Genomic DNA, 16132 nt, shown 5'->3' on the forward strand with positions numbered 1-16132 from the left:
GTGTCCCCGCAGAAAGAGGCGGTGTCCCCACAGAAAGAGGCGGTGTCCCCACAGAAGGGGCGGTGTCCCCACAGAAGGGGCGGTGTCCCCACAGAAAAAGGCGGTGTCCCCACAGAAAGAGGCGGTGTCCCCGCGGCAGGGGCGGTGTCTGCCGGCCATGGCGGCGCTGCGCATCCAGAGCGACTGGGGCCTCGCGCTCAGGTACGAGCGGGGCTTGGCCCTGTCCTTGTCCCTGTCCCTGTTCCCTGTCCCGGCCCCTCTCCCCGTTCCCTGCCCCAGTCCTGGTCCCTGGTCCCAGCTCCTGCCCTTGTCCTTATCCCGGCCCCTGTCCTTATCCCTGTCCCTGTTCCCTGTCCCGCTCACGGCCGCTCCTTCTCTCCGCAGCAGGGACGAGGGCGAGGCCTGGCTGAGCTGCCGCTGCCCCGGTGAGTGGCCGGGAGGGCCCTCGGGGGGGATCAGGAGGGTCCTGGGGGTGACGGGGGGACCGGGGGCCCTGTAGGGCAGAAAGGGGTGGGGGCGCTGCTGAGGTTTGAGAGGGGGTAAAGATTATTGGGATCCTTGGGGGGTTAGGAAGGGATGGGGGAATTTTGGGTCCCTGTGGGTTGGGGGAGGTGGGAGCATTTGGGGTGAGGAGGGTGAGGAGAGGACACGGGGTCTCTGTGGTTTAAGAGGAGGTGGGGTCCTGTCCTTAATGGGGTTGTTTTGGGGTCCCTGTGGGTTAGGAGGGGGACTATGGGGCAATGCCCCTGAATTAGGAGGGGTTGGTGGTGTTTGGGGTCTGTGTGGGGTGGGAGGGGTTGCAGTTGTTTGGGGTCCCTGTGGCTTAGGAAGGGCTGGGGGTGTTTGGGGTCCATGTGGATCAGGAGGTGCTGGGGGAGTTTGGGAGTCCCTGTGGTTTGGGAGGGGCTGGGGGTGTTTGGGTCCCTGTGGGTCAGGGAGGGTGTGCTGAGGGTCTCTGTGCCGTGGGGGTCTCTGTACTGTGGGGTCTCAAGGCTGCCCCTTTTCCCACAGGGAAGCCTACCCTGTATGGCAGCGTCACCCGCCGTGGGCTCAGCTCCGAGGGCATCCCAGACATCGCGGCCTCCGAGGGATTCCTGGTCCAGGAAGTCACCAAGGTGCCAGGGCAGGGGGGGTGACACAAAGGGGGGACACTGACAGCCCAAAGCTGCCACCCTGCAGGATCCCACAGCTGGCCCCAGGTCACAGCTCTTTCTCAGCAGGACCAACAGCACCTCTAATTCCCTTTTTTCCTCCTTTCTTTCCTCCCTTAGAAAAGCATCCTCATTTCTTGTCCTCACGAAAATGTGTCCACAAAGTTCCTGGCCCCGTACACAACTTTTTCCAGGATTCATCAGAAAAGTGTGAGTATCCTGCGAGGTGGGAGGGGAATCCCTGGAGGTGACTGGGAACTCTTCACAACACATCCCTGACCGTGGTGTCCTTGTGCTGGGGGGGGCCTGGAGTGCATGTTGGAATGGCCATGGAACTGTGATCTTGTCATGGTTTAGGAAGGGTATTCCCCAATTTAGTGTTCCCAGTGGATGGAGAGGGAATTGGAGGCACACAAGATCAGGGATTTAGATAAGAACAGTGAACGATTTACTGGTAACAGCAGTGGAATAAGGAAACTAACAGAAACAAAAATGCCAATTAACAGGGAACAATCCACACGGGAACGCTCACGTGTGCCACCCGAATATCCCCGGGATCCCTGTAAAACTGAACCCTGTCCTCAGCAGAACCAGGACATCCCCACCCCTTATTGTACCCCATCTACAGCGTGCCCAGATCCTACTCCTCCCAGCTACATCTACACACACAAACATGGGTCTCATTCCCATTTCTCCATTAGATTTCTGAGCCTTACAAACCCAATCCAGTCCATTCTTTGAGAGCCCGCTCTCTTCCAACACTTCTGTCCGGGAGCTCTTCTAAAACCCTCATTTCATCCAGAGTTTGGCTTTGAGTGTGCTGCAGCTGTTCCACCTGGGAAGCTCAGGGATGTGTGCAGCAAGGAAAGCGGGGCTGCGGCACACGGGGCAGACGCCGGAAATCTGCAGGACCGCCGTTTCCACGCATTCCCTGTGGAATTCGTGCCCACACTGCAGCTCACACGTGTCTTTGCCCAGCATCTCGTAGCACGCTCTGCAGGGATAGCAATCACGGTTCCTGGACAAGCTTTTCAAGGGCAAGAACTTCACCCCTGCGAGGCGAGAGAGCTCTTGGTGGTACTGGCAGAGCCGGGCGGCCAGTCTGTTCACCGTGAGCCGCGCGCTCCATCCGATGGCCGGGAATGTCCCGGAGTAACGGCACGGAGCACTTTCTCGGAGCCGGTGCCACGTGTGGAATGTACAGAAGGCTCTCCCTGGATCCAGGGGGAACTCCTCCCTCCTGGCCTCGTCGTAGAGCACCTGCAGCACAGCCAGTTCCCTCAGGTACTGGACGCCTTCCTCCAGGTTCCACCACACGTCCCTGGGCACGAACAGATGGTTCCTGGCAGGATACAGCTCCTTCACGCTGCACAGGAGCCTCTTCCACAGGCTGAGGGGTTCTGCCCTCTTCCCAATCCCCTTGTCAATGTGCACTATCCAGGCCAGGCATCCCAGATTCCTGGCTTCCCTGCCATCCAGCGTTATATCCTGTGCCCCGAAGGCCCAGCACCGGGCCAGCCAGGCCGGCACCGACTCGTTCAGCTGGCGCCGGAAATATTTCTGGACGTGCCGCAGCTTCCCCAGGCACGGGCACTGCAGGGTCAGCGCTGCCCCTGGCTCCTCTTCTTCTGAGGACCCTGTTTCCTCTTCTTCTGAGGACCCTGTTTCCTCTTCATCCCTCGCTAGGAGGCCAGATCTGCTCCTGGATTTCTTCCGTGCAGGGACCAGCGCTCCCAGCAGGGTTTCATCATCAGTTTGAGTGGCCGCTGATTTGCTCTTGGATTTCTTCGGGATGGGCACTGCTTCTCCCGGCAGGGCTCCAGCTGCAGTCTGAGTGGCCACGCTGATTGTTGTCCTCCCTTCCCCGCGGGGGAGCTGCCTGGCATCCAGCAGGGCCCGGTAAGCGCTGGCCAGGGCCCAGCACAGGGCAATGAGTCGCTCCTCTCTGGAATTGCCACGGCATTTTTCTCTCAAGTATTCTGCCATTTTATCAGGGTCCTGTAGTTGTTCAGGGGTGAACTTCCAAAGCACTGCGGGAAAACAGTCCTCCAAAAGCTGGCCGATTTTCTCCCACCTTCCCTGCCACTCCTGATTACGCACCGTGGGGACAAGTGCCTGGAAGGCCCTGCTAAAAACTCCCCTTATCTCCCTAAACACGGTGCTGACCACGGCTCTGAGCGTGTTGTAGAGAGTGCCGAGGAAACTGGGCAGGTACAGCAAAACGAGGATGCTTTGCATGACACTGAAAGGCAACTCAAAAGCTCTTGTGCGCGTCCTGAAGGAGTAACCGCGGTGGAAAAGCTGGAGAAAATAACCCTTCCCTGTTCTCCCCGCGGACTGGGCAGGAGTATTGTTGGACTGGTGGACGTGGAGCGTCACGTCACAAATTGCTATCGCAATGCACAGCACCAGAACAGCGCTGAGTCCTTTCTTCGCCCTGGGATAAAACTTCAGGATGGGCTCAAACGGGTGTTTATAATAAGGGCTAAAGAGCATAACCCACAGGAAGAGGTGCAGCCACCCTGCATCCATTGCCAGTTCCTAATAGAGCCAGTGCTTGGATCCGAATTGTCCTCGACCCGCTGCGGACAGATCTGTCCTATCCCAACCCTTCCTGCCCCCGAATTAGGCTGGGGTGGTTTCGGGATGGAATTCCCGAATCCCAGCCAGCGGCTGGAGAGGGGAATTGGAGGCACAAAAGGCAAAGGACGGACGGGGGTTGAGATAAGAACAACTCACTGGGAACAGCCCTGGATGGAACGAGGAGCGAACCACGCGGGATGCGGCCGGGAAGGAGGAAACTCGGGAAAACGCTGCACCTCTTTGTCCTGCCCGCGCATGGAGGGGCGGGATCGCATGCCATCCTGGCCCTGCCCCTCCTGCCGCTGGAGAAGTTAACCCTGTCTGGCCGGAACCTTCCCTTCCCGGGGTGGATCCGCATTTCTTGTTCCTGCCGGGGATTTCACCCCTGCAGCGTTTTCTCCCAATGCACGGACTGCGAATGCAATCGGAAAACCGCAGTGCAAATGCAATTACCGGAATCACTCAATCCTTAAGGTTGGCCAATCACCTCCAAACAGGTTTCATCTTGCCTCTTCCTCCTGGAGCTCCTCTCTATCAACCTTCAAGGTCTCTCCTCTAAGCCTCAACACTCCTTATCAAAACTCCAAGGTTTTCTGTTCCTGCTAGAGTCCTCAGGATAAAATTAACCATGTCCTGTCTGTGAGTTAGCATAAGCAAGCAAGGCCCTCTCCTAATCCTATCTAAAAATTAGCTCTAGTAAGCCACTAAGGCTACAACCTTTTGTCATCACTTGGTATTTTGATCACTTAGAGCTGTACAAGGATGTACTTAGCAGGTCTCCCCCAGTATAGAATTAGGCTCTTGGGCAGAAATGTCTCTATAAAGCTAATTTTTGGTGCTTTTCCCCTCCTGCAGATCACCTGCCTTGACATTTCCAGTGGTGGAGGACTCGGTGTGTCCACCAGCACAGATGGGACCATGAAAATCTGGCAGGCTGCCAATGGAGAAATAAGAGTAAGAGCAGCTGGCTTTGATGTTTTGTGTTGGGTGGGACATTCCTGAGGTCCTTTGGCCCTGACTTTGGTCAGGCTGTTCACTCCCTGGGAAAAAAAATCTGGCATTTTGAATGAAAAGCTGATTGAGATTTGCCATCTTGGAGTCTTTCAGTCAAATCTGTTGGGAGGGGTTGTCTCCTCCCAAGGGGAAATGTTGCTCAGCAATCCAGAGTCCCAGGGCAAAAATGGAATGGCTTAGGAATCACAGGGAGAGTGCAGCAGGTGTGGTGCAAGCACTGAATGTGTTCTGCAGTAGAGCAGATTATAAAAAAAATTATTAGAGAAGATTATAGATTATTAAAGAAGCCGTAAAAGAAGACTATTAAAAAAGAAATTATTAAAAAATGTTTCTCTGCTGGATTAACCACACCCTGCCTTATCTGCCTGCCCAGTGAATGGGACCTTCAGCTCCTTGTTTGGCAGAGGATAAAGACATTTAACCTGTAATTAGAAGCCAATTTAGTGTCCTTTGCTACATAATTAGCTGCTGGAGTGGTAGAGGGAAGCCCAAAGTGTCCCCTCTCCACCTCAAATTCAGGCAAGCCCACTCCAGCAACACAAACCCCGAGGGATTTGAGCTTAATCCTCTTGCCCCTGTGAGAATTCCACTTTTTGCAGTGTCACAGCTCCAAGATTGCTTGGCATGAAGGTGATGACAATGGAACTAGCACGCGGTTCTTTGTTTTTCCAGAGACTGTTGGAAGGCCATGTGTATGATGTGAATTGTTGCAGGTTTTTCCCATCTGGCCTCGTGGTCCTGAGTGGGGGAATGGATGCCCAGCTCAAGATCTGGTCAGCAGAGGATGCCAGCTGTGTAGTGACATTTAAAGGTCACAAAGGAGGTACAGAACCTTTAAAATGCTTCATCTGCTGGGTGTGAACTTGCCTTGCACCCCAGGGCTGATGTGCAGTCACCAGTACCTTTTTTAAGGTCCCAGAACTTGAATGAAAAGGTTGGGAGTTGTTTGTAGCAGTAGAAGAAACTTGTTTCTCTCTCCAACCTGGTTTTGCTTCATTAATTAATTTGAAAAGAGGGAGGGTGCAACACAGCAGCCTGTTGCTCCAGAGGTGGAGGCACAGGAATTCTGCTCCTCCAGGGCAGTCTCAGCTCTCCAGAGCCCCATCCTGCTTCCAGGAGCTTTTTATTCCCTGCCCATGCCTCCAGCCCAAACTGCTGCAGTCACTCTGCTTGGCTTATCCTTGTCATGTTTAGTGGCTGTTTCTGCAGGGAAAGTGTCAAATTCAATCTCCTGACCATCTGACTGCTCCCTGCTGAAAAACCACTGTGTCATTTTTCACATCCAGATTTGACAGCCCACAGTAAAATAAAGTAGTTAGGGGATCTTAGCACCTGCAGAAGATGCTCTTTGGGTGTTACTGTAGCTGGATAAGAGGGATGCTGCATTTGGGATTATCCAGGGATGAACTTGGGAACATTTAAGAGTGCCAGGCCAGGCTGTTTTCTGCCCAAATTAATTTTGTGTGGTGTTGGCTCAGTCTGAGGTGAGATGTTGCTGATCATTTGATGGAAAACATCTTCCCTTCGTGCCAAGTGGTGGCTCCCACTTTGTAAAGTTTTCTGGGAGCTGCTTCCTTCCACAGGCACCTTTTCCTAGAGGCACAACCTGCCTGTGTGTGAGTGGTGTCACTGGGAACAGGGGGTTGGGGCGTTGGGTTCAGCTTGGGAAATGAGGTGCTTGTTGTGCGTGTGTGTGTCTGAACACAGCCTTTGCTTCCACGCAGGGATTTTGGACACTGCTATTGTGGATCGGGGCAGGAATGTCCTGTCCTGCTCCAGGGATGGCACTGCCCGGCTCTGGGACTGCGGGAAATCCGCCTGTCTGGGTGTCATTGCCGACTGTGGCTGCCCCGTGAACGGCATCGCCGCGGGCGCTGCCGACGACTCCCTGAACCTGGGCACGCCCGAGCACCCTCCCAGTAAGGCTCTTCCTCTGAAAATTCCCCTGCACCTCCCTGTCCCTGTTCAGCAGGAGTGATCCAAACTCTCAGGATTTGATCCCGTCAGGATCTGTGGCTGCAATGACGTGTTGTCCTTTTGCCAGGCGAGCGTGAGATCGGGACAGAAGGGAAAATCCTGCTGCTGGCCCGGGAGGACAAGAAGCTTCAGGGAGTGGGACTGCAGAGCAGGCAACCGGTAAGGATCTGGGATTGCCAGAGCATTCCTGGGATGAGGGATTGAGCCAGGATAAACCTAGGCAGGTAAACTGGTCAGTGTTATCCCAGCTCCACCTCCCACTGAGGTTCCCACTCGGTTTGGTCCCAAATTTCCAGGTGTTCCTCTTCGTGGGATCTGACGCCTTCAACTGCTGCACGTTCCTCTCGAGCACCTGTATCCTGGCAGGGACTCAGGATGGGAACATCTACCAGCTGGATGTGAGGAACACAAGGTGAGCGAGTTCTGTCTCTTGGGAAGCATTGGAGAGGTTCCTGCTAATCAGGTGGGTGATTTCATGGTGCTTCCTGAAAGACTCCAGGCTCCAGGCAGATTCCTTGGTTTCTGAAAAGCTTTTCCATCGTGATCCATGACCAAGGGTCCTCTTGGCATAGCCTTACCTTGCAGATTATTACTATTTTAATACCTATGTGATTATTAATTATAATAATATATAGCATATTAATAATATGATATGTCATTATGTTATAAATAATAATATAATGTGTATACTATATATAGTATATAGTATATTAATTTATATTCTATATAAATATATATTCTCTAGAATAATTCTGTGTACTATATAATAATTATTATATACATTATATATGTTATATATAATAGGTATTATCTATAATATATACAATATAAATATATATAATTATCATTATTCTATTATTTTTACTGTTCATTCTCTATTGTTTATTAATTATATTAATTGTATTATTTATATTCAATATTATAGTTACATATATTATTATTAGTTATGTCAATGTACTGTGCATATCATATTATATAAATATCTGTATTATTTTATATATCTATACATAAATATAATCCCAGTACACAGTAAATGTAGATAAATTGAACAGAAAACTTCTTAACATCAATATCATCCCCCCAAAAAAGCACAGCCCCTTCCTTTCCTTCACCTGAATGTTTTTGTGGGATCCTGATTCCAGGATTGGAACTCAGCTGTGTTGTTTCACTGGTGTTCCCTGAAGAGAATCATGGAATGGTTTGGGTTGGAATGGACCTTAAAGCTCATCCCATTCCACCCTCCTGCCATGGGCAGGGACAGCTTCCACTATCCCATGTTGCTCCAAGCCCCGTCCAACCCGGCCTTGGACACTTCCAGGGATGGGGCAGCCACAGCTTCTCTGGGAAATAATCCTCATCCCTTGTTTCTGCTCCTTTTTCCAGCGCTCCAATCCAGGTCGTCCACAGATCGGGAGCGCCGGTGCTTTCCCTGCTCCCGTACCGAGACGGATTCATTGCCAGCCAAGGTAATTCCAGTGCTGCGCTGGGAGAAATCCTGTCATGGAATCGAGGAACTCTGTGCTCTTTGGGAATTGCCCTCTTGCCCCTTTGCCTTGTGTCCCTCCAAAATGGGGCCTCCAAGGTGCATCTCGCCCGTTGGAGCCTTTTCCCCGTGGAATTTGTGCCTGTAATTAAGAGCTCATTTCCCTAATTGGCTGATGTCCCTCCCTTCCAGGGGATGGCACCTGCTTCATCCTCCAGCAGGACCTGGATTATGTCCTGGATCTCACCGAGGCCGACTGCGACCCCGTGTACAAGGTAAGGAATTACGGAGTATCCCTGAGGAGAACCTGGAAGAGGGAAAGCTGCCTTTTCCCTCAGCAGGTTCCTTCACACAGCTGACTTTTTGAGCTTATCTTTAGTTTTTCCTCCTGGATATTCCCAATATTTTGTATAAACAAATCCTCTGTGGTTTTCCCTGGCTTCATCTCCATCGTGCAGGAGCAGAACTGTGGAGCTGGAGTGGCTCTGGAAGGGCTGTGTTCCTATAAAAAGTGTGGATTAAGGATCCTGGAAAGATCCTGAGGGAAAAAGCAAGATTTTATATGGAAGTTTCCCTTCCTGTGTAAAAAACTGCCTTTTTTTTTTCCCCTCTTCCCCAGGTGGCTTCTTGGGAGAAGGAGATTTACACCTGCTGCAGAGACGGCACAGTGAGGAGATACCAACTTTCTGACCTTTAAGTGTTTGAAGGGACCAAACAAACAGTGAGGAAAATGTGTCGGGATGGCTCTTCCAAGCTGATTTTCCTGGGAGGTGGATGCACAATTTGAGGCTCTTGTGGCGACCAGAGTGTTTTGGTGGCCTAACAAGGAGAAATAAAGTCACAACAGACAAGAGGCTCATTTCTTTGCAGTGTCAGGGTAAATCTTCCACAGGTCTAACTGTTGCTGTGTCTGAGCCACCTGTTCTGCTCTGCTGGAACACTTGCACAGCAGCCTCTGTTTGGGGATGGGCCCTGCCACAGTTCCTGCTGGTGCTCCCCTTGACTGGTTGTTGGAGGAAAATCAGAGCAGTGTATCTTTTATTTTTTTTTTTAATAGGGTATTTTGCTGTTTTTGATTTACTTTCTAGGAAAAACCCTCTCTTGTCTGACTGTGTGATTAAGTAGCTGATGCAATAATTCTTTACAGAGAGGAAAAGATGCCAGAACATTTGAGTGGTGTAAAACTCGACTGCAGAGAGGATTAGAAAAGGTACAAGGAGGAATAATTTTGTCTTGGCAGGAAGTAGACTTAATAGTGCTTTTGTTATCTGTAATTTTTATGATTCTGTGGCTAACCAGGGCAATGTTTAATGTTCCTTATACAGCAGGTGAAGGCAGAAGAAGGAAAATTGACGCCCCCAGCACTGTTATAATTCATTTCATTACTTCACCCAGGGCTTTTATATTGGCACGCCCAAGGTCCCTTTTGTAAAGGATCTGTTTGAACAGTGACTCAATTAGCAAGGTGCAAACAAGCAAAAGCAAACAAAAAATTAATTGGATGGATGTTTTAACTAATATTCTAATTCGAAAATGTTTTAAAGAGGGATAAGGTGTCTGTCTCCTCCAGAACCCTCTGTCTTTGATGCTATTTAGTGAAAATATACCAAGTATGAGCTGTATTTTAGTAGCTGTAAACTTTGCTGGTTATGCATTGAGAGCTCTTGATTTTTCATAGCAGCATTCAACATGTGCACACTGGACATGGAATTACTTGACTTTAATTTTAGATACAAAATGTCTTCACTCAAGAAGCTTCTTTTCTTCAAAAGCGGGGCCTATCCTATATCTAACAAATCCCTCTGGCCCGCTGAACTACACATTTTAAGGAAAAAATAACGTGAATGGCAAAGAACTGGGTTGAAAAGGAAACCAGGTACGTGTGACAGGGAAGGCAAACTCATTCTTATCTGCTTTTTTTCTTTGGTTTGTTAACTGAACCTGACATAGATAATAAATCCTGTGGAAAAAAGATTGAGTGGGATATCGTATTGACTACTACAACATACAGAAAAATTACTCAGAGTGGAAGATTTGCACTGATTGAGTCAGGTATTTTGATGGAAAACTGAATCAACCAATACGCAGATAAACCCTGTTGGAGTTTAATCTCGATAACAGTAAAATACCATCTTGAAAACTAAAGAAACCCCAGGGTTTTGAGGAGTTCAATAATACTTTCATGTAGTGAGTTTATCTATGTTAAAAAAAAAAATCACATACAAGTGATAAATAAACAACAAGGGTTCCAATTTTATATATTCCTGTTTAAATGTTTTTCCTCTTATGTTGGAGACAACAACATATGAATCAAAATGCAGTTTTATTAAGATTTTTACAGAATGTGTTTGTGGGAAGGTGGAATCCATTTTAAGATAAGTTTGGGATGGGGGGAGAGGTAAAGTCCAAGTTTAGTGAAAGGATGAAACACTTTGTATGTGACTACATGAGAACACTTTTATTGGTATTCTGATGGTGTAACATGATTTGATTATGCTCAGAATTTGGTCATTTTCACTTCAAACAAACCCAGTATTAAGTGGTGGGGAGGCTGCATAAATGTTAATATGTGCATTCTCAATTTTAACTTCAGCTCTGTTACCACTTCAGTTTTCAGCTTAAAGGCTCTGCTTTGGCAGACTTTTTTTTTTTTTTTTTACAGCTTTAGTTTCTAGGAGTGCATTACCCTTTTATTTTACCTCTTATCCAAAAGAAATGAAGGGAAGTCTTTGCTGAAAACAAAGCCCAATGTGCTGTTGTAACACAGTCCGAGAAACTCCAATGTCAGGCGTTGATCCACGTGAACTGTGTGTTATGGATGTTGTGTGTGTGGGCAGATATCAGTTTTGATTTTGCTTTTAAAAGAAATTTTACCGATCTGTGACCAAAGTACTCAAAAATGGTTTTTATTTGGAGGGAATGTGCAGTCACCTGAGCTCTGGGTGACATCTATAAAAAACCCGGACTGGATTTCGGCTGGAGTACGGAATGGGGGAAAACCCGGACTGGATTTTTGCCGGGGTATGGAATGGGGGAAAACCCGGACTGGATTTTTGCCGGAGTACGGAATGGGGGAAAACCCGGACTGGATTTTTGCCGGAGTACGGAATGGGGGAAAACCCGGACTGGATTTTTCCCAGGTTTCGGAATGGGGGCAATCCCGGGCTGGTGCCCCTAAAGCTGGCACCGTCCAACCCCGCAGTCTCAGAGCGCCACACCAAGGATGGCGCTGCCGTGACCAGAATGTGTCGAGAGCCACACCGAAGATTGGGGCGCGAGGCTTCCCCCACCCTTCCGCCTCAGAGAGGCGTCTCTCCTGTTGCCTGACCATCATATTTATGTTGAAAACATAAATGTTTTCTGTTTCGCTTTGGGACGGCCCTTTATGTCAGGGTGATGTGACCCTTCGTGGTCTTGGAGGAAAAGGAAACATGTGCTCCCCCAAAACCACAGGTAATGTTTCTTCCTTCGACACAACTGCGATCAAATTTTAATGTAGAGACGATGTTGTGTTGCAGTGGTGTTGGTTGGGGTGCTTTTTTCTCAGTGCTGAAAAAGTGCTGTTTGTAGGGGGGAAAATAAATAAATGGGGGGTGTGTGTGGGGGGGTTCTGAAAGTGACTGCGTCACAGTATGGAGTGAAATAAAGCGGCTGCTTTGATAACACTGGAGTGGGAGAGGAATTTCCCGAGGAAATTTGGGAGGTTTATAAGAAAAAAAGAGAGGAGGGGAGGGCTGGGGGGGCGGAGTGCGGAAGTGAGCGGGCGAACTACACCTCCCGTGGTGCCCCGCGCGGCGCGGACAGGAAGTGCCGCGGTCGCCATAGCAACGGGACGCCATGGGCCTGGACTACTACGCCGTGTTGGAGCTGGACCGCGGGGCCACCGCCGACGACATCAAGAAGGCGTAAGGGACCCCCGGGGTCGCGGCGAGACCTCCGGGACCGGGGGGGTGCTGGGGGCCCGGCGGGGAGCAGTGGGACAGGGGGGCAACCTCGTGGGTGGCTGCACTTGCCCTCCCCATGTGCCCCACAGGGGGATGGTGGCGGGGTGGAATGGTCTGGGAGGCCTGTGAGGGGCTGTATGTGGGGATGGGGTCTCTGCTGTCCCCTACAGAGGGTCCAGAGGGCTCCCAGGGCTGGAGCCCCTCTGCTCTGGAGCCAGGCTGGGAGAGCTGGGGGGGTTCCCCTGGAGAGGAAAACGCTGCAGGGGGACCTGAAAGCCCCTTCCAGGACCTAAAGAAAAAAGGGGGAAAGAATTCCTCGTTGTGAGGGTGGGCAGGCCCTGGCACAGGTTGCCCAGAGAAGCTGTGGTTGCCCCTGGATCCCTGGAAGTGTCCAAGGGCAGGTTGGAGCACCCTGGGATAGTGGGGGGTGTCCCTGCCCACAGCAGGGATGGGATGAGACGATCCTTAAGGTGCTTCCCGACCCAAGCCATCCCACGATCCGCAGCTACCGGAGGCTGGCCCTGCTGTACCACCCCCTGAAATGCAAGGAGCAATGGGGACCCTCGAGGTTCCGGCAGCTGGCAGAGGCCTACGATGTGCTCAGCGACCGTAAGTGCAGGGGGGGCTTCCCTTCCACGGATTTTAGGGGCAGGAGGGGCTGGAAGCGGGTGTGAATCCGTGTTCCCTGGCACCCTACCCAGCTGTGTGACCCCCCAGCCCAGCTGGGAGCTGGCACACACTCCGACACCCATCCCACCCCTTGTCCCGCCTCTACCCGAGCAAATCCCAGATCTCAGGCTGAGGCTCTCCCCCCATTCCCAACCCCTCCTTGTTCCCTAAGCCATGAAGAAAGGCATCTACGACAAGTTTGGAGAAGAGGGGCTCAAGGGGGGCATCCCCCTGGAGCTGGCCAGCGACAACCCCTGGAGCGTGGGATACGTGTTCCACAACAACCCCGAGAGAACCTTCAAGGAGTTCTTTGGGGGGGACAACCCCTTTGCAGGTAGGATGGGGGGTTTAGAGGGGGTGGCACAGACCCCATCCATAGCTGCTGTGATTCCATGCTCGGAGATTTAAGCTTTCCAGGGATGTTTCCCTGCCCAGCTGCTCTGATACGCCTCTGGTGCTCGGAGGCTAGATCCTGACTTCCCCCAGCCATGAGTGGGAGAGAGGGCTGGAGGTGCTTGTTCAGGTTGTCAGCTCTCCCCAGCTGCTCCTGTGACCTTTCCTGGGAGGATTCCCACCAAAAAGAGGGACTGGGAAAGCGAGGCTGCCCTCAACATGAGTGAGGCAGAAACAACCCTGGAAAAAAACCACTTGAGGCGGTTCTGGGTGGGAGAAGAAGGGAGATTAAGACCTCAGAGGCCCCCACACCAGCTCTGACCCCAGGGAGGGGCCATCCCTGTGCTCCCTCCTGCAGAATTCTTTGCTGAGGATGGCTCGGAGGTGCTCCTGCCCTTCGGAGGGCCCCGGGGCCGGGGGGCGCTCCGGCAGGACCCCCCCATCGTCCGGGACCTCTACGTGTCCCTCGAGGATCTGTTCCACGGCTGCACCAAGAAGATCAAGATCTCCCGCAGGGTAGGGCCGTGGAGCTGCGTTTTGGGATGGGCTCTCCCCAGCGGCTCCGGGGATGTTGAGGATTTGGGGCTGTGCCGCTCCCAGCAGGAGGTCGGAACAGTGTCCTCCTCTCCTCGCTTGACAAGGGGAATTCAGCACGGCAGGTGATGCAGGAGCTGGTGGGAAGCAAGGGCTGATTTTGGAGGTGGGTGGCGAAGGAGCCTGGCGTGTTCTGGGCTCCCACAATTCCATTTTCCCACCATGCTGTGTCTCCTTTGTGCCCTTTGTCTCCCGGATCCAGCCCCGGGTTTCTCCTGCTCCAGGACGAGAGGAAACTGCCTCAGGTTGTGGTCAGGGGAGGTTCAGGTTGGATATTGGGGAAAATTCCTTCCCTGAAAGAGTGGTCAGGCATTGGAATGGGCTGTGGGCAGTGCTGGAGTCCCTATTCCTGGAGGATGTGTGGATGTGGCACTTGGGGACAGGGGTTAGTGGTGGCCTTGGCAGTGCTGGGGACAGTTGGACTGGATGGTCTCAGAGGGCTTTTCCAACCTCAGTGATCCCACAGTTCTGGAGCCACCATGGACTACAATCCCATCCTTTCCCTGTTCTCTGCTGGCTTGTGCCGGGGGATTGGAGCAGTCCTGACCCTCCCCAGGTGATGAACGAGGACGGCCAGACCAGCACCATCAGGGATAAGATCCTGACCATCGACGTGCAGCCGGGATGGAAGCGCGGCACCAGGATCACCTTTGAGAAGGAAGGAGACCAGGTAAGCCCAGGATCCCAGAGTTCTTAGGGCTGGAAGGAACCTCACCCTCCGTGGAAAGAAGTTCTCCCGTGACACGAAGGTCTGGTTTCCCATTGCTGAGGGCACTTGGCAGCACAACCAGGGGAGCAATTCCAGCGTTCCTGTGCTCGGAAACACTCTGAGGAGCCATTCCTGCCTGGATTTTCCTCCGATTAAAAGCAATAATTGGAAGAGATGGTTTCCTGCCTGACACTTGGGAAGCCCAGTTTGATTTCCCTGAGGAAAGATTCCTTTTTCCTTTAAAGAAAGAAAATACCTTTCCCTTCTCCAGCTGCGAGCAGCAGCAAAAGAGCAGGAATTTGTGTCAGCTTTCCCTGTGTGAAATCATTTCCAGGTTTGCAAGGCCAGGTTGGATGGGGCTTGGAGCAACCTGGTCTAGTGGAAGGTGTGGAGTGTCTGTGGAGGGCGAGTGGAGCTGGATGAGCTTTATTATCCCTCCCCCCTCCATCCTGCCATTCCATGATCTTTTTTCCCCTCAATTTCAGGGCCCCAACGTCATTCCAGCCGACATCATCTTTGTTGTCCAAGAGAAGCTTCACTCAAGGTTTAAAAGAGTCGACAACAACCTCATTTACGTCGCCTCAATCCCGCTGGGAAAGGTAAAGAGCTGAGGGAAGGGAGGGAGCTCCACCTGCGGCCCCTGGGGCTGCGGGAGCAGCTCCCGGTGCCACTCCGTGCCCGGCAGGCACTGACGGGATGCACCCTGGATGTGTGGACGCTGGATGGGAGGCTGCTCAACATCCCCATCAACGACATCGTGGAGTAAGTGCCGTGCGGAAACGGGGCTTTTCCATGGATCCTGGTGAGCACGGGGGCACTCTGAGGAACCTCCGAAGCCTTTCCTGGCAGGTCTGGGGCTGCAGGAGGAGGAGGAGGAGGAGGAGGATGCCCACAGGGGGTGACTCTGCTGGTCTGGGGTGGTTTTTGGGTGGATGGGAGTCACAAGGGAGATGAGGGTGGATGGTGGAGCCTGAAAGAGGAGGAAAAGTCTCCCGTTGGACTTGACCCCCCCCCCCCCCGGGGGGCTCTGCAGGTGGGGCTGGGGGTCCTCTCAGCCCCTTCCTTTGCTTCTCAGCCCCAGGTACTGCAAGGTGGTTCCCGGGGAGGGAATGCCACTGCCCCAGGACCCCGAGCAGAAGGGGGATCTCCTCATCTACTTCAACATCTGCTTCCCCAAGAGCCTCAGCCCCGAGCTGAAAACCCTCCTGAAAGACGCCCTGGTGCCCGAGGAGCACTGACCTTCCCCCTCTCCTCCCTGAACACCTCCCTGCTGCAGCTCAATAAAGTCCATTTTGGTGTTCCTTTGGTTTGATTTTCATGTGTAGTACAAGCACTGGTCATTACTCTAAGCTGAACTGGAGAAAACATGCCAGAGGAGAAGGAACAGAAGGTGAAGGAGGGAAAACTGGCACATAATTCCTGACAGGAAGCACGGCACTGTGGGAGGGAGCACGAGGAGAATAGATGTGTGATTCCAAAGGGAGCAAAGCACCTGAACTGCTGTTGGTTCCAGGGATCTGAACATCACATTCCAACTGGCAGATACAGTTGCTGGAGGGGAAAGGCACAGCAGGCTGTTTCTGGATTAAAAAATGTTTATTCTCCCAAAATATAT

General features: G+C 51.9%; 2 protein-coding genes across 6 annotated transcripts; both read left to right on the top strand.

Annotated features, from left to right (window-relative positions):
* The first annotated feature begins 80 nt into the window (after positions 1–80).
* On the top strand, positions 81–10465 carry PAAF1 (proteasomal ATPase associated factor 1). Of its 2 annotated transcripts, none has more exons than XM_050333482.1 (12): positions 81–201; positions 385–425; positions 1012–1115; positions 1272–1361; positions 4590–4688; positions 5421–5571; positions 6473–6667; positions 6793–6884; positions 7022–7137; positions 8109–8191; positions 8401–8483; positions 8828–10465. In XM_050333482.1, exons 1-12 carry the CDS (start codon positions 158–160, stop codon positions 8903–8905), a joined length of 1176 nt encoding a protein of 391 aa, XP_050189439.1. In that variant the 5' UTR covers positions 81–157; the 3' UTR covers positions 8906–10465. The 2 variants fall into 2 exon arrangements, with proteins under 2 accessions (XP_050189439.1, XP_050189440.1); XM_050333483.1 differs by having other exon boundaries at positions 137–201; positions 388–425.
* A 1561-nt stretch (positions 10466–12026) lies between these two features.
* On the top strand, positions 12027–15818 carry DNAJB13 (DnaJ heat shock protein family (Hsp40) member B13). 4 transcript variants are annotated; one of them, XM_050333488.1, is made up of 8 exons: positions 12027–12113; positions 12658–12761; positions 12994–13155; positions 13573–13730; positions 14275–14478; positions 15003–15116; positions 15203–15279; positions 15593–15818. In XM_050333488.1, the coding sequence occupies exons 1-8, from the start codon at positions 12046–12048 to the stop codon at positions 15753–15755; spliced, it is 1050 nt and encodes a 349-aa protein (XP_050189445.1). In that variant the 5' UTR covers positions 12027–12045; the 3' UTR covers positions 15756–15818. The 4 variants fall into 4 exon arrangements, with proteins under 4 accessions (XP_050189445.1, XP_050189446.1, XP_050189447.1 ...); XM_050333489.1 differs by having other exon boundaries at positions 14365–14478; XM_050333490.1 differs by lacking the exon at positions 13573–13730 and having other exon boundaries at positions 14264–14478.
* Positions 15819–16132: the final 314 nt, after the last annotated feature.

Source organism: Myiozetetes cayanensis, unplaced genomic scaffold, assembly GCF_022539395.1.
Source record: "Myiozetetes cayanensis isolate MyiCay16 unplaced genomic scaffold, myiCay2020 scf5-8, whole genome shotgun sequence".
Classification (NCBI taxonomy): Eukaryota; Metazoa; Chordata; class Aves; order Passeriformes; family Tyrannidae; genus Myiozetetes; species Myiozetetes cayanensis.